Source organism: Xyrauchen texanus, chromosome 4 (assembly GCF_025860055.1).
Source record: "Xyrauchen texanus isolate HMW12.3.18 chromosome 4, RBS_HiC_50CHRs, whole genome shotgun sequence".
Lineage (NCBI taxonomy): Eukaryota > Metazoa > Chordata > Actinopteri > Cypriniformes > Catostomidae > Xyrauchen > Xyrauchen texanus.
The window spans coordinates 50,877,037-50,901,601 of record NC_068279.1 but is presented as its reverse complement, the minus strand read 5'-3'; the positions used below and the strand labels follow the sequence as shown (position 1 = coordinate 50,901,601).

General features: G+C 40.7%; 1 protein-coding gene and 1 long non-coding RNA gene across 2 annotated transcripts; both read left to right on the top strand.

The window, feature by feature from the left end:
• The first annotated feature begins 3,888 nt into the window (after window positions 1–3,888).
• LOC127635852 (uncharacterized) lies at window positions 3,889–9,939 on the top strand. The gene is made up of 3 exons (XR_007969523.1): window positions 3,889–4,019; window positions 4,344–4,483; window positions 9,160–9,939. It is a non-coding gene; the product is annotated as an uncharacterized LOC127635852 (long non-coding RNA).
• A 2,327-nt stretch (window positions 9,940–12,266) lies between these two features.
• LOC127641681 (homeobox protein SEBOX-like) lies at window positions 12,267–14,638 on the top strand. Its single transcript, XM_052124618.1, has 4 exons — window positions 12,267–12,363; window positions 13,775–13,977; window positions 14,085–14,367; window positions 14,472–14,638. Exons 1-4 carry the CDS (start codon window positions 12,267–12,269, stop codon window positions 14,636–14,638), a joined length of 750 nt encoding a protein of 249 aa, XP_051980578.1.
• Window positions 14,639–24,565: the final 9,927 nt, after the last annotated feature.

Genomic DNA, 24,565 nt, shown 5'->3' with positions numbered 1-24,565 from the left:
GGACATTATCAGAGCGCATAAAGTCCGCAAACAGGTGAATGGCCCTCACAACCTGCCTTACGCACAGAAGTTAGACCTAGGGTGGGTCATTGTTGGAAATGTGTGCCTAGGTAATGTTCACAGATCGCTGACAATTAGCACATTCCACATGTACACCACAGAGCTCCAACGGCCCACTCTCTTTGATGCGTGCCCCAACGTGTTCCATGTGAAAGAGAGGTTCAGAGACACCCAGGTCACCAGTGAGCCTCCAGCGTATTCTGAGGACCAGCCTATCTGTGAAACCGACCACCTTGGATGCACGGTGTTCAGGCGAACCAGGGATGACAACCAGTTGGCTCCTTCCATTCAAGATACAACGTTCATGGAGATAATGGATGAAGGACTACAAAAAGACTCAAACAACAGTTGGGTGGCGCCATTACCCTTCAAGAGCCCACGCCCACGGCTCCCTGACAACAGGCCACAGGCGCTGAGGCGTCTCATGTCTCTCAAGCGTAACTTTGAGAAAAAGCCTGAGATGAGAGACCACTTTCTAGCCTTTATGGGCAACATGTTTCGGAACGGCCATGCAGAGTTAGCCCCTCCTCTCAGCCCGGATGAAGAAAAGTGGTACTTACCAACGTTCGGAGTGTATCATCCGAAGAAACCAAAGAAAATCCGGGTGGTATTCGATTCCAGTGCCCAATACAATGGCGTATCACTCAACAACGTGCTGTTAACGGGACCTGACCTGAATAACACACTACTGGGAGTGCTGATTCGATTCAGAAGAGAGGCGATCGCCTTCATGGCCGACATAGAACAGATGTTCTATTGCTTCCTGGTAAGAGAAAAGGACCGTGACTTCTTACGTTTTCTCTGGTTCCAGAACAATGACCTCTCCAAAGCCATCATGGATTATCGCATGAACGTCCACGTCTTCGGCAATAGCCCTTCACCTGCGGTGGCTATTCATGGTTTACACAAGTCTGTTCAAAGCAACGAGTTCCACGTCGACCCAGATGTGCAGCACTTTGTGTTGCATGACTTCTATGTCGATGATGGGCTGAAGTCCCTGCCCACAGTTCAAGCTGCTCTCAGCCTGTTAAAAAGGACACAGGATGTGCTATCCAAGTCGAATCTGAGACTTCAAGATTGCAGCGAACAACAAAGAGGTCATGGATGCCTTTCCATCCAGTGACAACGCGAGTGACCTCAAAGACCTCGACCTCGATGCAGACGCACTGCCATTGCAGCGCAGCCTCGGGCTTGACTGGAATCTCAAGACTGACTGTTTTCTTTTTAATGTCTCCAGTGAGACCAAGCCCTACACCCGGCGGGGTGTCTTGTCCACTATCAATAGCCTCTACGACCCACTTGGATTTGTTGCACCCGTCACAGTCCAAGGCAAGGCTATCCTGCAAGAGCTCACGGTGGAGAGCGGTGACTGGGATGCGCCCTTACCTCCAGCCATGGAAGATGCCTGGACGTCATGGAAAGCCTCTCTGTCCGAGCTCGCTGAGCTTTCCATCCCAAGGCGCTACACAGAAGCCTCACCATCGACAGCGGTAAGAAGAGAACTGTGTGTGTTCTGTGATGCGTCAGTCAAAGCTATCGGCGCTGTGTGCTACCTGAAAGTTACAGACAGCAATGGCAACAACCAGATTGGATTTGTAATGGGCAAAGCCAAGCTGGCCCCCCGCCCTGAACACACAGTGCCAAGACTTGAACTCTGCGCAGCAGTGCTTGCTGTTGAGTTAGCAGACCTAGTCACAGCAGAACTAGACCTACAGCTTGATGTCGTAACTTACTACTCAGACAGTAAAGTAGTCTTGGGCTATATTTGCAATGAGACCAGGCGCTTTTATGTCTATGTCAGCAACCAGGTGGTACGCATCCGAAGATCCAGCCGACCAGACCAGTGGCGCTACGTGCCAACAGACCTGAACCCTGCAGATCATGCAACACGTTCCGTCCCTGCTGGCCAACTGAAACTCACCAACTGGCTGAGTGGGCCCAATTTTCTCTCAAAGCCGGAGCCCAGCATTTCTGAGTGCACTTATGACCTTGTTGACCCAAACACAGACTTAGACATCCGCCCCCTGGTGTCTGCCTTTAACACTACAGCCTCAAACAAGCAATTGGATTTGCAACGCTTTGCTAAGTTCTCTACCTGGAAGTCATTAACCCGTGCAGTCACTCGCCTTGTTCACATAGCTTGGCATTTCAAGACAGCTCTTGGAGAGCACAGAGCATGCAAGGGCTGGCATTACTGTGAAGCTGTATTCACAGTTAAGGAATCAGAGAAAGTGTCAGCTGTAATCATCCAAGCAGTTCAACAGGAAGTCTACAGCCAAGAAATAAAGTGCATTCAGAAACAGGAAGGGATGCCGAAAACAAGCCCTCTCAGAAATCTGGACCCGTTCATTGACACACACGGCCTTCTCAGAGTCGGAGGACGTCTTTATCATTCAAGTCTTGATCAGAGTAAAAAGACTCCCCTTATTATTCCTGGCCACCATCATATCGCCACTTTGCTCATCAGACACCACCACGAGCAAATCCATCATCAAGGTCGTCACTTTACAGAGGGGGCGGTCCGTTCAGCTGCACTTTGGATAGTCGGAGGGAAGAAAAGAGTAAGCAGCATCATCCATCAATGCATAACATGCAGAAGGCTCAGAGCTCCACTCAACCTCCAGAAAATGGCTAACCTGCCAGCAGATCGTCTTGCAACAGATCCTCCGTTCTCCAGCGTGGGTCTTGATGTGTTCGGCCCATGGAACGTCTCCTCACGCAAGACCAGAGGTGGCTTCACTCAAAGCAAAAGATGGGCAGTGATCTTTACATGCATGAGCATAAGAGCTGTGCACATTGAAGTTATAGAATCCCTCGACACCTCTAGCTTCATCAATGCGCTACGGCGTTTCCTTTCTATACGTGGGCCGGTCAAGTACATCAGTTCCGACCGCGGCACAAACTTCATTGGCGCCTGTAAGGAATTGAAGATAGCCTCGAACGTTGACAGCACTTCTGTAAAGACTTACCTCTCAGACAAAGGCTGCATCTGGTCCTTTAATCCCCCACATGCATCCCATTGGGGTGGATCATGGGAGAGATTGATAGGGCTAGCGAGGAGGATTCTAGACGCAATGTTCCTCCAGCTGAAAGACAAGCTCACCCACGAAGTGCTGGTGACTTTCATGGCAGAAGTCGCAGCAATCATCAATGCCAGGCCACTTGTTCCAGTGACTATGGACCCTGATAACCCGTTCATACTCACGCCAGCTGCTCTTCTCACACAAAAGACGAACATTGTGCCTGCTCCTGCCGGTGAGTTTGGAGTTGCAGACCTCTACAAGTCCCAGTGGCGGCAGGTTCAGCACCTGTCCAACACCTTTTGGGACCGCTGGAAGAAACAATTCCTCCCAACACTACAAGCCAGCAAAAAATGGCAGTCCACTCAGCCAAACATTCAGTCTGGAAGCGTTGTTCTCCTTAAGAACAGCCAAGCACCTAGGAATGAATGGCCTCTTGGACTGATTACACAGGCCTTCCCTGGCAAAGATGGGAAAGTGCGCCAGGTCGAGGTGAAGATCATTAAACCAGGCGGGACTAGCCTCTTTCTCAGGCCAGTCAATGAAATAGTTCTCCTTCTACCTCCAGAGGCAGAATAATGGTCTGTTTAGTAAATGGACTGTTTAAAAAAAAAAAGGAAAGGACTGTGGGGTGACGTGTCTTCACGTCAGGCGGGGAGTGTTTTGTTATGAGTAAGAAAATGTAAGCATTAAGTTTAAGTTACAAAAGATAAACATTCTCTTCATTTATTCAGTATGCTAATGTGTTCCAGGAATTTTCATTTCCTATGTGTTTCTATTTAGGTCATGTTCACTTTAAGATCGCTTGGTTCAAAATGTCCTATCTCGTTACCCGTAGTCAGGAAAACTCTCACACTTTACGCGCGCTTCCTAGTCTGTTATTTCCAGAGCATTTCAATTCATATCTGTCGACTTCTTGTGTCTGGAGTAGCATCGTCTGTATGTATATTTTGTTTTGTGAGATTGTCTGTATTTATCCTTCATTATTTTTGTCAATAATAGTTTGTAGAGTGTAATCTGAAGAGATAGTCTGAATGTACGGCTATGTGTTTTCTAGCTCTCGCGTGTGTCATTAATAAGTTGCACGTTTATGGTGCTCTAATGTCCTTAATGTTGTGCACGTGTATTTCTGCTCTTATATTAATGTAAAATGAGTATAAGCGATATGCAACGGTAATAGTCAAGTTAGTCTTTATTCATGTGAAGTTGAGATTGAATGAAAGTGGCGTTATGCTAATTTTTTCCTTGCTGTTTGTTTTGCAGTTTCACTTTTTCTCTAACTCCAATAAACCTGTGGAACCAAAAATTAATCTTCAGAGTCTTGGTGTGGGGGAAAAGTTTAGCTGGCCGTCAGGATATTAAGCAGTCATAGCGAGGACGGCACAGACAGCAATAAAGATGATGTAAGAGATATGATTAGAGAATTCTTATTACACCAGAACTTTAGGATGTTTACAGTATGTGGTCTTTAATGTGTGAATCACATACTAGCAATGGTTCAATCACCACATTTTTCTGTCTTTAAATTCCATTGAGAAAGTTCTGCATTGACTTATTAATGTGGACCTTGTGTGTAGAACTGAAGCACTATGAAGCTATGACAAGTTTGAATAGGCCTATTACAAATTTGGAGTAAAACATCTTCATCTCCATTTTAATTGTCAAAAGTACTTGTACAGTTCTCAGAACAGAGAATATTATATGATTTCATGAGGAACTTGTTCAATCAAGGAGGCATCTGTATACTTTCAAATGTACTTATTCAAATGTAAACAAAATAATTGTAATGAATGTTCACTAAGCTGTCCAAAGCTTTGAAAGCACTAATTTGATTCTTGTTTTAATGCAAATAAAGAATAAAATTAAGTAAACAGTTTCTAGCTATACGTTACAACAAAAACATGTGAAAACAGAGCACTAGAAAAACAAATTTTCATGTGAGAACTCGCCAACATTTCCATAAAAGGAAAGGTGAAATAATTTTGATCATGTTTACTGGAAATTATTTTGGAAATATATCAAATGGACAAAGTAACATTTAAAATTAGTAACTAAAGTCTGGAATTTGAATGTACATGGGAATAGCTTAAAATATGTATACCATTACATGGATACAAGATTTTTCTTTTCTTGATTTTTGAAGATTATGAGGTGAAGATGCTTACTTCAATTAATATTTGAAGTTGTGATGCAAACTTTTTTTAAATGATATATAATTTCATTAAATTCATTAATTGTCTTTATTAATATATATATTGTTTGAGTTTGGGCCATGAATCTGCTTGAAAACAGGGATTATTTTTGCCGTTTCAGTTGGTGACACTAGTTATACAAAAAGTAGTTCACAAAAATTACTCTTTACTTGGGCAAAAACTGTATCAATCTGCCCTGCTAATCTTGTTATTGTTGCTGATGTTTCAACTGTTCCAAAACCTGGCAGCAAAGGTTTTGTGCCAACACATGTAGTACTAAAAGTACGAGATGGTTAATTCATTAGAAATGCATCATACAAAAACATACAACTTTTACTGCCATAGAGAAAAATAAATTAATCAAAAATGTTACAACAATATTTTCTTATGTTTAAAGAAACATTTTTGAATGTATAGGGGTATCTTGAGTTACTGTGGTTCTATGGAGATTACCGTTTCTATGTTTCTACTTAGTTTCTATATATATTTAAGTATTTTCTATATATATTTAAGTATTTCATTTTTCAGCCTCTCATTCTCTTTATTTAGATTCGTGTTCTCTCGGCTGATTTATCACACACTGTAGAAATGGTTTTTTTTAAGTGTACATAGCAATTTTGCATCGTGGTTCCTTTTCAAAATGTCATATCATACAGTACACTTAATGCCTTGTTATCATTAAATGTATCTCTGACAGTTAATGTCAACTGTACACTGAGGTATTCTGTAATGTGACAAGCAAATACATAAATTTGATCTGACATCTAATTCTTGCTAAACCTTTGGCTCTGTTTTTATTTGTAGCCAACTATTTTTAGATGTTGTATATAAGATATATTCCTGTTACTCTACGGTAAAAATTTTTTAGAATGTACATTTTTTTTTCTCATTTTAAATAATGGATACTTTTGATCTCCATCCACATTCTGTAAGGTTGGAAATGTATTTTCTTGACCCTGAAATACATTTTGAAATATATTTTGTGAAATGAAGGTTAAAATTAATTATATTTTCGATTTCAAAAATTCTTTCACAGTTACAACATATATTTGGCATATATTTCAAATATGTTTTGGCTAGAAAATTTTTTTTTATTGTATGGGAGGGGTGATGTGCAAATACTCATTAGTTGATGGGTCAGTAATTGAATTTGGTTATTGGCCCAATCCAATGTAATTATATTTGTAAATCACCTATGGATATAATAGGAATTTGATAGTTGTACACTTGTTTTGTCTTAGTTATTTATTTACTATTTGTTGGTGTGATGGTCCCTGTGTCTTCCAAATGGGAGTCAAATCTTTACTTTCTTTAACCATTAATGTGTGGGGGAATGCACATAAATGTCAGTGGGCAGTCTTATGTGTGAAGATCATATACATTGCCTATATTTAGGTCAGACAATAGGGGGTTAAGTTGGCCATTTTTTTTTACAAGTTACTACAAAGCATTACACAACTGTAGCAAATTAATATGTGGATCATATCAAGCGATAAATATATTGCAACCTTTAATAAGCCTATTTAGTCTAAATAAAGTGCCTTCATAAAGTTTAATATATGTGTGTGTGTGTGTGTGTTGTCTTTATCCAGAGGACCTCCACATAGGAATTTGACATGTCAGGCTCCCAAATTGTGGTTTGTATTCTGTTGCAGAGGATTCCAAAATGTAATGTCCAAATAATTAATCATCTGAGACTGTAAAGCAAACGGATACAAAACAAAGAATGCATGAAATACATTACTATTAACATTTTATTTCATATTACCCCTTTTTGTAATATGTAACTGTCTTCCAGATGTACAACACTTGCTGTTATGCAACTGCTACAGCAACAAAACAAACAAACAAATGCAATTTGTCTTGAGTTATTACGTGAAAGGCGGTCAAATTATGGGCTTGGGACATTGCAGTCTCATTAAGCACAATTGCACACAAAATTACGAATATATTACGTAACTGGAAAGTTCTTGGTTATCTTGTAACATTAGGAGCCCGTAATGACAACGTTGTGAATTGGTCATTTAATGTAATGAAATTACGGGCCTGCGACATTGTAGTTACATTACCAGTTAGTAAATCATGAAATTACCAAAAATTACGGACAAATTACGTAACTGGTACGTCGCGCCAGCACAGGGGATATTGTAGTGTATTTTGTAGATGTTCGTTTGACAAAAAAATGCTGACATTGGTACAATTTAAATTCTAAGAAATACAGTGTTTAAAAACTTTGTAACAGGCTGTCGGCTAAAACGACATCAAAGTTTTGATGTTAATTTATCGCAGTAGGCTACAACTGAAATAATATTGAAATTACTACTTCCTGTCCACCAAAATCAATCAAGGCCAGAATTTTTGAGAGTTAAATAAATGCAACTGAACCGAACAGGAAAAATAAATGTAGATTGATTTCGTTTCGACTGGCTCTAAAAATATTTACATTTAAATAAATGCATTTGGCAGACGCTTTTATCCAAAGCGACTTAGAGTGCACTTATTACAGGGACAATCCCCCTGGAGAAACGTGTTAAAAGTTAAGTGCCTTCCTCAAGGACACAATGGTTGCTGTGGGGATCGAACCAGCGACCGTCCGATTAACAGTTATGTGCTTTAGCCCACTACGCCAATTTAGCAGACTGCTACCACTTTCTGTGTAAACGAGTAAATGTCAAATCAAACAAAAATATGGTGTGCTGCAGGGATCAGTTTTAAGGCCACTGCTTTTCTCCTTGTATATGCTGCCCCTGGGAGATATAATCAGGAATCGTGAAATAAGTTTCCACTATGATGCCGATGATACAACTTTATATTTCTTCGAAACCTGATGAAATTTCACAATTCTCCAAATTAGCAGATTGTATCAATGAAATCAAAGATTGGATGGCCAGAAATTTGCTAAAATATAATTTGACTCAATGGATGTACTGTTACATCATTTTCTATAGCAAAGAATAGGTGTTATATTTGACTCCAATCTGTCCTTTGAAAATCACATTTCCAATGTTTGTAGAACAGCGTTCTTCATAATTTTGTTAACTACGTACAAAGCTTTGAATGGTCTAGCTCTGAAACAAACAACAAAGGTCCCTGCAGGAATCAAATGCCCTGCAGATGTTCACTCAAGTTTTTGCTCGACCATGGTCATGTTCCCGCTTAGCCAGTATTCAGTAGATACATGGTTTTTTTGTGTTTTTTTGGCTTACTCTGTGTTTGTGTAGTCGTGTTGTGCTGGGAGCTGGCCGTTTGCTGGATTCCATCTCTAAGATAACGTTACCTAATGTTGTAGTTTGTTGTCACTGTTGAATAGTTGAAGCACTGAGGCAAGGCTCTTGGGAGTGTGCATAAACATCACATCCTTTGGATTTTCCCGGCAAAAGCAACCTGCTCCCTTTGCATGAAAATCAGTCTGGCTTTAACAGGCAACCTAGGAAGTCCGGGAAGGGCTAATGTTTTAATTTGCATTACAAGCTGTTCACACATTGGCAAAAAAATTAAAATAAGGTATAAGGTAAAAATAAAAAATTTTTAATAATACATGAAAATTGTTATATATTGCACCTTTAAGTGACCTTCTTCCTATATTCCATCATGTTCATTATGATCGCAAAATTCGCAAAGTACATAGATAATATTCCAATTTGGCTCCTAAACAATATGGAATAGTCTCCCTAACACTGTCCGAGACACAGACTTAGTCTGTTTAAGTCTAAACTAAAGACTCATCTATTTAGCCAGGCTTTCACCTAATTTATCTTCAATTCACAATTAGGTGTAGGCCTATAGGTCTGTCGGAACCAGAAACATTTATCATGCTTTATAGCTGCAAAATATATAATGGCATCTAATCTAATATAATTCTATTTGTTTCCCTGTCTCAATCTCAGGATTCATATCCAGAGAGCCAGATCCACCTTCGTTCCTGCTTGTTGTCGGACTACACTGCTATGTGTCTCTGAGTGATGACGACTAAATGCCGGTCAGACATCACCTTAGTCTACGATGGACATCAGGGGATGAACTGATGCAAACTCCAATCATAAGACATTGAATACTTCATGTAATACAATGCCTGCAATATACTTCACTGATCTCTGCCTGCATCACCTTGATCTAATGATGGACTACACACTTGAAATGGAATGCATATCAATTATTTTCCAACAAAAACTTAATCGGCCAACTAACAAAGAACAATTGCATCTATGTGAACTTCTGCAGTTAATCCAGGATGAACATCAAAGACATTCGTCATTAATCTTACAGTTCATACAAAATCTTTGTTTAAACACTGGCCCTTAGTTTAATAATTTTAAACCATGACTTGCATTGCACACATCAAATAACTAATATTGGCAATTATATTCATGCTGGTTAGCCAGAAGGTAACTGGCCCTCACAGTGAGTCTGGTTTGTCCCAAGGTCATTTTTCTCCATTAAAGAACATCTTTTAGATTTTTGCGTTCCTTGCCACAGTCACCTTGCTCACTGGGGTTCTAAACACAATTGTGATTTATTAATTTAATGTTTTATTTTTATACACAATGTACAATCATATTTAATCAAATTACACAATGATGACTAAGACTTTAAAGATTTGACAGTTTTCACTTTCTGTTAATGCATGATTTTCTGTAAAGCTGCTTTGAAATGGTGTGTATTGTGAAAAGTGCTATTCAAATAACGACTTGACGTTTTTTAGTGTATATCTCTCCCACCCTACCGGCTCTCTAAAATAGCCTGAAAGTGCACTCATAGGTAGTTTCAAACAGCTTTCTACCTTAAATTATCACATGCTATATTTTTTAATTAATTCGTTTTAATTAATTAATTAATTAATTAGTGTGTTTAGTCAAACTTTTTAGTCAATTAACTTCGCTTAGATAAATCGATTCAAATGAAGCCTATTTGAATAAATTGAATAGGCCTACAAAATTTAATTGAGATAAGAAAATTATACAATTACCCTGCAATATGCCCCTTAATAAAGATGGTTCACTGTACGTGAAATATTATCAGGCTGTGAAATTGAACAACAATAATCAAATACATTTTGAAGCCTATTTAATATTTCATTTTCATATTAAAATTCCATCACACTGATTTGTGTAGCCTAATGTTTAACCAAATTAAAATTATTTAATTTTAATAAAACTTAACATATGTAGGCTAATTTATTTTATTTTAATAATGATTACTCAGCCCAGGAATTTTATTATTAAAATGAAATGCGTAAACCTTCATATTATTTTTTGAGTGAGCTCAGTCACTGGTAAGTTTGGATGCAAACAGAATGGTGTGTCGATCAGAACACAGAGAAATCCTCAATGTTCTTAAACCTAAAGAAAGAGACGCAATTTACACTGACCTCAACAGTAAACTGACTCCGAAACATCTGATAAACAAAGATGTCTCGAAGACATCTGCTGAATGTCCTTTTGACATCTAAGAGGAAATAGATGTATGGAAGAATAGCAAGCACCGCAAAAACATTCCAGATGAAAACACACACACATCAAATAGACGTCTGTGTGATGTGCGTGCATGGGCCGACTTCCCTATAGGCTACCTGGCGCTTGTGACACCACGAATGGGCCAGTATCAAATCGTCCGGAATCGACTAAACGTGAAATACGTGTATTCCAAGACTAAAGTAGCAAGGTTTAATTAGGACTATGTAAATGAACGAGTTAGATTTTTTTGACTTTTTAGAACAAATCAAAGAATTGTGCTGCACTTGGCGAAAAGGGTTCTCTCAGGCATGCGCAAATAGGCTAAATGCCTTGATATGCAGAGGGAAACATTTGTCTTTCGAGTGTTTTGAATCCTGACCTGAAAGAGCTGAAGCCTCATACCTACCGCACGCACAGATTATTGAAGTAATCTCGGGTTTAGATTACGGTTCATTCGGTTGTACACCGTTCTTAATCCGCACAAGTAATATCATCCTTACATAATAATATATCCATCGAAATTAGAAAACACAACCATGCAGGGAATACATTTATTCGGCATATAGCAAGCACTGCCTACTCCTCCTGAGTAAGAGGTTTTTGTACTGTCCACTTATATAATATAGCCTACCTCATTTTCATTTATTTGCGTTTTTTATTGTAAAGTGATTTCAGTTATCTGTTGGTTTTAATAAAAACTCAGAGTACTCACAGAACGAAATATGCGTCACTCTTTTACTGCGTTCACAACAAAAACACGTACAAGTCTTCTTCATACGTTAAAACAATGAGAATACAGAAAATATGCTTAGAACTCCACCTAGTGGTTATATTATAGAATTAAAGGAGAAATTCACATATGAGACAGCTTTATAACTTAAATGGCTTTAACTGAAATAGACAAGTTTAATATAACTCTTCTGATAAGAGTGTATTTTTCCAACATTATCAACTATTATTGTAGCCTATTGTGTTATTTATGTTATATATTTTGTCTTCATTATAGGCCACACATACAAAAAATGTGGTTTGATTTGATTTATACGATGTAAAATATAAACTTGTTTTGTGCTCCAACGTTGGTCCAACATTTTCTCTGGTTTAAATGAGTTTATATAAGTGAGACAGACAGGCAAGAGAAGTGTTTGGTTATTTGCCTGATAAAGGATTTCTGGTGGACAATTGCAGGACATCAGACAGTAGGCTATCTGAATCTCTGCTCTCCTGTCCACAACGCTGTCAGACATGCTTGTGGAGGGGACACTACTGGGGGGTGGGGGATCAAAGTGGAAGGCGTTGAACTATTTTCTCCAACTGTGTGTTGAGTCGCATAGAGATATAGACTGTCACTATGCCAACAATGACACCTTGAAGGACGATAGGCGCCGGTGGGTGTGAAAAGGAGCGAGAATAAACTAGGTGGGTTTAGATGCACTCTGAAACATTTCATCATTGGATGTAGACAGGACAAAAACCTCTTACTCAGGAGGAGTAGGCCTACAACTAAAGTAAATCAACGGTTATTTTGTGAATTCGGGGCTATGGCTATTTTAGACCAATCGTTCGATTTGGTTAAAACAGTCAGGGTGGAAAGAGAAAGAGATTTTATATTTAACACAAACATAGTCAGGTTTACAGGTGAGCATATATTATGTTGATTTAAAAAAGATCATTTTGTTTGTTTATTGAAAATTAATTTAGTCATTCCGAGAAATCGGCGCTTTTAACATTTGAAAACTTTGATTTTTAGAGTAAATGCTTTTTATGCTTAAGATTTTTAACATTATATCAGACAAAGAATGTCTTTTAAGTGTTAAGAAATTGCAATGTGCCATCTAAGCTAAATGTATTTATTTATTTAATGTATATTGGATAGCTATGCCTTTATAAAAACAACAGGGTTGACAGTTTAGTAGTTAATTTAGCTATTTCTAGATAAGGTCATAACACATATAAATGCCGACAAATTTAATGCTGATATTTCTGCAAATATCCAGTTTTATAGGCTATATTTTTCTCCCTGTACAAAATCGTGGCAACAAGGATGACGATTTAATGTTGTCTCCTACAAACAAGCCTAAAATATAAGATAACGTGATAAAAAAAGAAAGGATGATGATGTCATTATGACATATATGAGTGTATTTGTATATCATTATTGTGTATTATTTTCAGGGGGGGGGGGGGGGGGGGTTGCATGATAACAGGTCAGGGTTGACACATAACTTGGGACATAAAAATATATAGAGTGAGTAAATACTAAATACTATTTGAATTTAGTAATGTGCATATTTGTTAATAGGACAAGTTGGAAACACAGGCAATATCATTATAAAAAGTTTATTAAAACACTTAAAAATGAAACATAGTTACTTGATTTATTTATTTATTTTTGCCTATAATAACACGCTGTAAAAGTTGGCATCCGCTATTCTTTTTACACACACACACACACATGTTGTGTTTCCATGTTTTATGGGGACTTTCCATAGACATAATGGTTTTTATACTGTACAAACTTTATATTCTATCCCCTATACCTAACCCTACCCCTAAACCTAACCCTCACAGAAAACTTTCTGCATTTTTACATTTTCAAAAAAACATAATTTAGTATGATTTATAGGCCTAAGCTGTTTTCCTCATGGGGACCAACAAAATGTCCCCACAAGGTCAAAAATTTCGGGTTTTACTATCCTTATGGGGACATTTGGTCCCCACAAAGTGATAAATACACGCTCACACACACACACACACACACACACACACACACACACACACACACACACACACACACACACACACACACACAACACAACACAACACAAAAGCAGAATGACCCAATGTTTGCCTTTTTTGTTTTAATGTTAAACTTAACGTCATGTGTGACAGTGATAAAGAATAAATGAAAGTAAAAACAGCAAAGCCTACTGGAAATAATTATAGGCAACATCCCATCTTTTACACAACCTTTCGAAACGGCATGCAATTGTTGAGCGTTAAAAGTAGCTAAACACTTTGCTAAACAAGTCACATTACGTATTTCTAGATGTAACAACAGAGCAAACGTTGTCTTCTCCTGAACTGAAAAGAACTAACCTTCCAGAGGGACAGAGGAAAAGGAAGATAACTATTTTCAGCCGCGCTCAATTGTCAGAATTGGAGCGCGGTTTTGTGGTTTCCCCGTACCCGGACATCACCCTGCGCGAAAGACTGGCTGCACTCACACTGCTTCCAGAGAGCAAAATTCAGGTAATTAAACTGTAGCTGAAAGCATGCGGCGAATGAAATTTTATTTTATTTTTTAAAAATCGTTTGGCAAAGGATTTTTATTTACTTTTTAATCTTTTTTTTGGCAGGTGTGTTTCCAAAACAGACGAGCTCGCAGTATGAAAAGCAAGAAGCTGACCAGACCAGTAAGGAGAGTGAGTCCAAGCAGGACAATAAGCTCGAACCCTTTTCCTGCAACTAGACTTCCATCGACTTTAACCTCAGTGCAGAGTTCTGCGGCTCTGAGTCTCTGGTCTCAAAATCTTCCGCACCCAACACCACCCTCACCACCCATTTCTCCAGACCTGCCTGGAGTTCTGCCCCGGGGGAAGAGACACCCCGATCCATCTGGAGCTTCATCTTTCTCCGATTGTGCATCAGAGATGCCAGCCCACTATTCTTTTCAAAATCAGTCAAGTGGTCTCTGGCAGATGAACAGCTTCACAGCACACCCTGAAGGTTTATCTGGACATCAGGTGAAATCCTATTGTTGTGCCAATTGATTCCTTTACATCAAGCCAGTTTGGAGGGAGCTTTACATAGACAGAATCAGGCCCTGTCACACTACCATCAGACCTCGTTGGGAGATATCTCTGATCTCATATATAGTGCAGCTGTAGTCACCAATCTAGAAGACTGCTGACAAGTAGAAAAAATTGTCTTGATGTATTTCTCCATAAATACTTTCGTAAGATATACTATCTCTGTTGAAATGACTACTCTAATGTGTCACTGCATTTGTATGTGCTCAAGGAACATGCATTTCCCCCCGTTTCTTCCTATTTATGTGAACAGCTATAGGTTTGGATTGGCCAAAACAAACAAACAAACAAACAAAAATGATGCTCTGCAACTGAACATTGTGAAGCTGCTGTTTTTTACTCTGTTACTGAAAAAATGCAATATCTTCGCATGACTAAAACGTAGTGAAATTGTTTACTGTTTTCAACAGTGTGTAGGATTTTTTTCTTGTTTTTTACTTTAGTTCCCCCCCACAGCACCTGCTGATAATCTATTGGGCATGTGGTAGTTCTTTCCTATTTTTTGTGTATTTACTAAAATAATGATAAACATTTCAGACTTCTTTTTAGGGGAAGAAAATGTGATGAATGTGTTGTTTTCTGTTGTGTATTGTTCTACACACTAAGCATCTGATTTAGTACATATTTTAATAGTGTATTCTGTATGCTTTTCTGTTGGTGCAATGGGAAAACGTCCCTCTGTGTTCTTTTGTATCAATAAATACAAAAGTTAATTAAAATGTTAATAGTGTGTGATTTGATATTTATGTGAGAACATTTGTTGTTTATCTATTTATTTACATTCTCCTTTTACAAATTAAAGGTATTCTTTTGAAAAAATCCTCTTTGTACGTGGAGTTACTCTTACCTATGTGCCTACAGTAGGTTACCTGACAATAATTCCTACAAATATTATATGATTTAAATGTATATATACACACATCTTCAGTTGTCCAGTGAGTAGTCTTTATTTTAAAGTATTTTTTTAATAGTGAAACATCAGGGGACTTTAAACAAGAAAAAAAATAGCAAAAAAGAAAATGTCTTACACTAACATTAAATAGAAGAGAGAACCAAACCTCATCTCACCATTAACTGTACAAACAATGCAGCTCTTATCATATCCCCCAAAAACTATCCTCATAAACAATGAATAAAAACAATAAATGAACGATAAAATAAAAAAAACAAAATCTAAATCCCCAGGTCTCATGTTTTATCAGCTTATGGGGCTTAGATTACATTTGGATTTGAAGATCTGAACAGTATATTACTATCGACGTAATTACAGAGAGGAGCCTGCAGGCCTCCCAGGTTTCCTCTGACCTACTGGACACTGATCTCTATGTATCATAATCATCTCCACAGCAAAATAAAATATAATACATTCCCATAATCCTGGTGTCAAATCTACAGTCTTACTCAGACATGTTTTGTGTGTGAGCTTCTATGTGTGTTTTTCAGATGCAACTACATCCTTTAATCCAGAGGAAGATATTGAAGGGATATGTGCTTATTTAGTTATGAAAAAAACAGGAACTAATAATAATTGTAGTCAGGTTGACCATTACACAATGTTGGGTGATCCTGAGTGACTCCTTGAATAAATTAAATTTTCACTTAAGCACTTTTCTGACACTACATTCAAAGAGCTTAACATACAGTAGATAACAGAAGACTCTACTAAAACACCACCTGTGTGCTGCATCCACCCGGACAATGCAACGGCAGCCATAGTACGCCAGTACGCTCGCCACACACCAGCTATTAGTGGAGAGAAGAGAGTAGAGTGATAGAGCCAATTTATGGCTGGGGGTTAATAGGAGGCCAATGTAAGGAGTAAGGGCCAATGGGGGAAATTGGCCAGGACACTGTGGTAACATCTCTACTCAAGAAGTTTCCTGGGACTTGTAATGACCACAGAGAGTCAGGACCTCAGTTTAATGTCTTATCCAAAAGACATTCCTTTTTGCAGTATAGGGTCCCCATCACAATACTGGGTCCATGACCCACACAGACCACAAGGTGAGCACCTCCTGCTGGCAACAAATAACATCTCTTCCAGCAGTGCTGGTCCTAGCCTTTTAGGGGCCCTACGTTAAATGTTGTGTGGAGGGCCCCCCATCAGTGTGTCTGTAACCCCCAAAACGATCCCCCCACCCCTTGTCTCAAAAAACAGTTTCATATTAAACAAAACAACATATAGTGAGTTAATTCTATAAGGGACATTAACAGGGCCATAGGTTTTTGGGGGCCCTAAACAAAAATAGTGTATTGGGCCCTACAGGTTTCTGAACCAGCCAAAGAATGTGCATGAAGCACAAATCATGCCCACAATGATGGGACGATCCGGCACACATTAAGCCCTAGAGTACAACAAAACATGATACCACCTGCCCCCCATTGCCTATGAATAGAATAGATTTGCAGTAGATTAAACAAAAAGCCATTGTTTTAGGGAACAAAAAATATATTATATATTTTTATAAAAATATAAAAATATATTAAAACAGATTTATATCTAGATTTATACATATATCTAGATTATAAAAGCAGATTTAACAAATTCAAAGAGCAGATTTAACAAAGTGCAAAGAACAGGCTATAAATCTAAAAAAAAAAAAAAATAGTACAATAAGAGATAAAAACTCTATAGCCCAATATGGCTCTTCACAGCCAGCACAATGGCCTAGGCTTCAGTAATAACCATGGGTTGCCTGAACCTCAGAACTTCTGCTTCCTTGTCTTTCTGCAGGCAAAATCATCTGTAACTGCATCATAACACATCTGGTTGCCAACTTCGTGGTTGATGCTAATAATAGCCAGTCCACTTAGGCGCTCCTGAGCCATGGATGACCTCAGGTAGGTCTTTATTAATTTCAGCTTGGAAAAGCTTCTCTCTGCAGATGCGACAGTGACTGGAAGAGTGCATGCTATTCTCAGTGCTATCCAGAGGTTTGGGTACAATTCGGACAGCTCCTTTTGGTGGATAAAGGAAAGCAGCTCCATTGCTGTCATTTCTGATTTTGGAAGGTTTGGAAGGCTCTGGATCCCAAATTTGAACGCTCTGGCTGGAAAGGGTAAAAGCACACTAAAAGTAGCAAACAGTATTAAAAGAGGCCACAGATCATCTGATTCGGGACAACAACATTAGGACCTCGGTATACATTAGCTTGCTGGCTAAAGTTTGTAGCTAGCTAGGAAGAGCATTGGCGCTGCAGCTGCTGTTGTGGTGGTTTAAAAATTATATTGATAGATACCAATATGCTTACTACATGCAGCTTACCTTTTTCTTCGATTTCTTTTCTCCTCTTCAATTCTTTTCTTTTTTATTTTCTCTGATCCATGGGGTACGTTCGCTGGGGTATTGTTACGAATGGTGTGGAAGCAGGACAAGACAGACGAGAGGTGCGGATCCAAATGCGGTTTTATAAGAGGAACACAAAACACTGGAACAAAAATAAACGGTCCACGATGGGAAAATGAAATACGAACACGAAACATCCACGAACGATCAAACAAGGGAACAAGAGCAGGCATAAAACATTGGAAACATGGAACATAACATACAACGATCGACAAACAAATAGACAAACAAATAGAGGAAAGGCAGGGTTTAAATACACAAAGGAACAAACAAGGGAATGAGGGACACCTGGAGGAAACAATCAAGGGAACACCAATCATACAAATTAACTACAAAAGGACTACAGAAAACCAAACAGGAAACAAGAACTAAACTAAACTTCAACACAAAGCACAAAAAAAGAACAAAAGACAACAATGAACATGACAGAATCCCCCCTCAAAGGATCGGATTCCAGACGATCCTAAAACAAAAAACAAAAGACAAAAACCCACAAAAACAACATGAGGACACCAGGGGCAAACAGACAGTCCAAGTGGGCACAAGGGGCAGACAGACAGACCAGGGGGGCACGATGGGCAGACAGACTGTCCAAGGGGGGCACAAGGGGCAGGAGTGCAGTCCAGGGGGGCACAGAGGGCAGGCAGGAAGTCCAAGGGGCAGGGACAGGTTTAGGAGGCCGGGAAGGTGGCCACAGGGCAAGGACCGATCTGGGTGGCCTGGGAGTGGCCACTGGGGAAGCGGGTGGAGCCGTGTGATGCGGGGCCAAGGAGGGCTTCTGAGGCGGAGCAATCGAAGACTTGGGTGGCGGCGCCGAAGGAGGCAGGGCCGCAGGAGACCCTGGGGCAGAGCCGAGGAAGGCTCAGGAGGTGGAGCCGAGGGAGGAGAGGGCGTAGAAGGCTCAGAAGGCGGAGCTGAGGGAGGCTTCGGAGGCGGAGCGGAGGGAGCTACTGGAGGCGGAGTTGGGAAAGGCTCAGGAGGCGGAGCCGAAGGGGGAGATGGCGAAGGAGGCTCAGAAGGCGGGGCTGAGGGAGGCTTCGGAGGCGGGGCTGAGGGAGGCACTGGAGGCGGAGTCGGAAGGGGCTCAGGAGGCGGAACCGAGGGAGGCTCAGGAGGCGGAGCGGAGGGAGGCTCTGGAGGCTCAAGCGCCAGAGCCGAGGGAGGCTCAGGAGGCGGAACTGAGGAAGGCTTCGTTGGCGGAGCTGAGGAGGGCCTCGGAGGTGGAGCCGGGAGAGGCGCGGGAGGCGAAGCCGTAGGAGACTTGGGAGGCGGCGCCGAAGGAGGCATAGGCAGGGCCGTGGAAGGCTCAGGAGGCGGAACCATGGAAAGCTCAGGAGGCTCGGAGGCCGTGGGAGGCTCAGGAGGCGGAGCCGAGGCTCTTGGTCGGTCATGGCTACTGGCGCTGGCTCTTGGACGGTCTTGGCTACAGACGCTGGGACGGTCGAGGCTACAGACGCTGGCTCAGGGACGGTCGAGGCTACAGGCACTGGCTCAGGGACGTCGGAGACTACAGGCGCTGGCTCACTGACCTCTGAGGCTAATGGCTCTGGCTGGTTGACCGTGGTATGCGCGAGCTTGGGCTCGCTGGCAGTGGCTGGCTTGGGCTCAGGCTTGCTGACCGTGGCTGGTGAGGGCTCAGGCTCGCTGACCGGGGCAGGCTCAGGCTCAGGCTCGCTGACCGGGGCAGGCGTGGGCTCAGGCTCGCTGACCAGGGCAGGCGTGGGCGTGGAGGCGGAAGCCCGTCTTCTCTTCCTGCTCCGGGCAGACGAGGTTGACCATGTGGGTTCTGGGGAAGTGATTGACGCGGGGGTTTGTTCGCTGACAGGTGGAGCTGGTGTGACAGGGAGCGCCAGGGATGGCTGAAGGGTCTCCACTGTGGGTGGTGAGGTAGGGTCCTCCTCAGCAACGCCCACAGTGAGTGGTGAGCCGCACACCAGTAAGGTCTCCTCAAGGAAGTCGCAGAGAGTCCAGCCGCGCGTGTCCAGTGGCAACCGCTCCTTCAAGGAAGCGTTCAAATTACCCCTGAAGAAGGCCACCAGGGCTGAGTCCGGGAAGTCCGAGACGCTCGCCAGCTCGAGGAAGACGCTAATGTGGTCTTCAATCAGACGGTCTTCTTGTCTTAGGCTGAGTAGGAGGAAGTTAGCCCGTTGAACTGCTGGATCCATAGTGTGGTCGATCGTTCTGTTACGAATGGTGTGGAAGCAGGACAAGACAGACGAGAGGTGCGAATCCAAACGCGGTTTTATTAGATAAGAGGAACACAAAACACTGGAACAAAAATAAACGGTCCACGATGGGAAAAGTAACTCGAACACAAACTAACACACGGGTGAAAAGAACACGAACACTGGAACAAATTAAAGGTCCACGATGGGAAAATGAAATAAACACACGAACACGAAACATCCACGAGCGATCAAACAAGGGAACAAGAGCAGGCATAAAACATTGGAAACATGAAACATAACATACAATGATCGACAAACAAACAGAGGAAAGGCTTAAATACACAAAAGGAACAAACAAGGGAATGAGGGACACCTGGAGGAAACAATAAAGGGAACCCCAATCATAAAAATGAACTACAAAGGACTACAGAAAACCAAACAGGAAACAGGAACTAAACTAAACTTCAACATAAAAGCACAAAAAAGAACAAAAGACAACAATGAACATGACAGGTATTATGGCTGGACGTCTGTTGCCTGGCAGTTGACAAACGTTAACTGCAGAGTGCCGCATCACCCACATAATTTAAAATCCTCCATCCTCGTTCCAAAATTAGGTTTAAGAAATTTAGCAAAATATACGAAATGAAACATATGACGTTTCATTGATACGGTTGTTAATTTAAGTAATTGATGTGAGAAAAAAATTAAAATAAAAAATGTGTGTGGGGGCCCCCAAACAATCGTGGGGCCCTAAACAAATGTTTAGTTTGTTTATTGGGTCGGGCCGGCCCTGGACATTAATATTATATATGTTATTATATATTTACCACAATAGGTGCTATTTTTCAATAAAAGAAACATTAAGCTAGTCAGCAGGGTCAGCTGGCATGGCATTTGCTGGCTGTACACAGGGCCGCTTTAAAGGAAAAGCCTTTAAAAAATTAAAAACAATTATAAATTAAAATTCCAAAGACACTGGAGGAAAAAGCAAGTACGAGAAAACAAGATGTTAGTTTCAATAATCATATATTTTTTAAACCTAATCCATAATTAACATGTATAATTAATGAATCTACATGTTATATATATATATATATATATATATAAATAATTTTAAAAGAAGGAAAGAAAGTTAAACATCACATCCTCATTATGAGCATCAAATGAGATAAGACATCCCTACTTCATATTTATTTAAATAAGTATGTTCAGAAATTAAAAGTCAAGATTCAGAAGAGAGCAATCTATCCATGTTAAATTACAATATTTGAGCAAAACTACAAACTGGACTAAAAGTTATATTTTATATTGTTTATTGAAGCATTGACATGGCCTATTCAGCAGAGCTTGCATGAAACAGTAATGCAGTGTGACTATTATATTCTTTATTACAAACCATACAGTATGATTTCGTGTGCTATGATACCCCTGACTTTTGATGTGGCATTTCTGTCGTAAAATCCTGGTCTACTACTGAAGCTGGAGAACTGGAGTTTGAGCTTTCTAATAATAATGTACAGACTAATTTAAGAATTTTAAATATGAAAAAAGCACTTACCTTCTTCATGCTTGATCATTTCATTTTACTGGCACGTTTTCTCCCTTTTTCACCTTCCGACATAACGTGGAGTAACCATGAATTCCTATGTTTCACATCTCATTTTACCTGGCAAATGTACAAAATTGAAACTGAATAACTAATTATAAAATTATAATAACCCCCTCCTCTACAACTGACATTACATTAATATTTGCATGTTATTTTTTATTTTTTTACTTAACAGTAATAATAATGATGCCTTGCTGGCTGCATAACCAGTTAACGGCTTAACCGACAGCGTTTTTGAATGAATATAAGGAATTAAGGAAACTAGTCTCAGTATAGTTTTAAAAAGCACCATATTTTCAAATAGCCTCTGGAGCAGCCTTTTCCAATTTTCGGAAATGTTCTGATATTGGCCTATACACTGATAAGCCACAACATTAAAACCACTGACGGGTGAAGTGAATAACATTATCTCGTTACACCTGTCAAGGGGTGTGATATTAGGCAGCAAGTGAACAGTCTGTTCTTGAATTTCATGTGTTGGAAGCAGGAAAAATGGGCAAGCGTAAGGATCTGAGTGACTTTGACAATGGGCCAAATTGACGACTCACGACTGGGTCAAAGCATCTCCAAAATGGCAGGTCTTGTTCCCGGTATGAAGTGGTTAATACCTATACCAAAAGTGGTCAAAGGAAAGACAACCGGCGACAGGGTCATGGGCATGCAAGCCTCATTGATTGACTCCCGTGTGGGGAGTGAATGCTAGCCTGTCTGGTCCTCTCCCACAGAAGAGCTACTGTAGCACAAATTGCTGGCAATGATAGAAAGGTGTCAGAACACACAGTGCGCAGCAGCTTGTTGCGTATGGGGCTGCGTAGCCGCAAACTGGTAAGAGTGCCCATGCTGATCCCAGCCCACCGCCGAAAGTGCATACAATGGGGACGTGGGCGTCAGAACTGGACCATTGAGCAATGGAAGAAGGTGGCCTGGTCTGATGAATCACGATTTCTTTTAGATCATGCGGACGGGCGGGTGCATAAAGCTGCTTTGAAACGATGTGTGTTGTGAAAGGCGCTATACAAATAAAATTGACTTGACTTGAACGTCGTTTACCTGAGGAAGAGATGGCAGCAGGATGCACCATGGGAAGAAGGCAGTCCGGTGGAGGCAGTGTGATGCTCTGGCCAATGTTATGCTGGGAAACCTTGGGTCCTGGCATTCATGGATGTTACTTTTACTTGTACCACCTACCTAAATATTGTTGCAGACCACCTACACATCTTCTTGGCGTCCTGCCACACTGTAAAAAAAAAAAAAAAATGACAAAGAGTTCAAGGTGTTGACTTGGCCTCCAAATTCCCCAGATCTCAATCCGATTGAGCATCTATGGGATGTGCTGGACCAAGGAGGCCCCACCTCGCAACTTACAGGACTGTGGCATGGGGGGCGTGGTCATGTGTCGGTCTGCGGGAGAGAGAGAGCGGTAAGGCTTGTCACCTGGTTTGTAATTACCAAATATAATTGTATCTTCCGTACAGGGCACAGGTTGCCACTCTGGCTGTCGTGCTTGACGGACACACTCTCTCTCTCACTCTCGACATTTGGCGTCCCTTAAATGTCTCTCTCCGTATCACTATAACAAGACACAGGTGTTAGAGGTAATTACAAACCAGGTGACAAGCCTTACCACTCTCTCTCTCCCGCAGACCGACACATGACCACGCCCCCCATGCCACAAGGACTTAAATGTTCTGCTGCTAATGTCTTGCTGCCAGATACCAGGACACCTTCAGAGGTCTTGTGGAGTCCATCAGGGGCGTTTCTAGGACTTGAGGAGGTTTGGGGCTTAGCCCGGCCCCATTAAAGTGGGTAGGTAAACACGCTCTACCTTTATGTTTTTTTTTCTGCACTCTGGTACCTTACAATGAAAGTACAGTGATTCCCACAGGATTTTGTGAGTATGGGAGCAGACCTCCGATCCTCTAGGGGGTCCCCCATAAGAAAATGTTGTACATTTTAAAGTTAAATACTTCCATCTGGTGCACTTTGAGAGCAAAATTAAGAGGCTAGTATTGTGCTCTTGTAAATAATTTTGTGCTCTTAAAGCTGCAGTAGACAACTTTGAAATAAATTTAATTGTGAGAAACAGCGCCCCAAGTCTTTCCCATATACATGATGCTCTTCACCCCCAGCCAGGGTTTAATTGACAGAGCCAAGGCCTGCCTTGCCAAAAGCCATTGGCTAAAATTAGCTGGATTGACAATACACGACCTACAATTTTCACTCAGAGCTAGAGTCTGTGGTGCTAACTAATCTCTCACAGGGCCTCATTTAACTTAGACACCATGTCTCTTCCTCATCTGTGGTTTGACATCTCTTAAAATATTTTTGTATGCTCATTCTGAAAAGCAGGGTAAAAACTAGGGATGTCAGTTTCAGCTTTTTATCTTTTAATGTTACCTCAGATAGTTAGCTATGAAGCCATAAGTAGTGTAACGTTATGCCAGTTAACCTAGTAAAGCTAACTTTAATTTACGTTAATCATCATGATTGTAACTTCGGCAATAATATTATTGTTTGCTCTTGTACACTGATGATGATAAATTGTGTGTGGAGTACTGTATAAATGCAGTGGATACATTTAATGTTAGTTAACGTTAATTACCTCAAAGATTACCTCCTCAACCAAATAATGTTAGACGGATCCAGGAACACTCCAGTGCATATATCTGCGAGTGTGAGCACGTGAGTTTTGAATTTTATGTTATTATGAGACTGAGAAGTGCAAAAATATTTTAGATGAGAAGTGTAAAAATGTTTTCGGTTCAGTATGAGTCCGTGGCGGGGCAAATGAGACTGCGGGCCACCAGAATCAAGTCAATTAATGGGGAAACATTGAATTACATTTTTGAATACAGTTGTACCTCAAAAATGGCTATTTTCCTGTTTTATCATTAAACAGTAA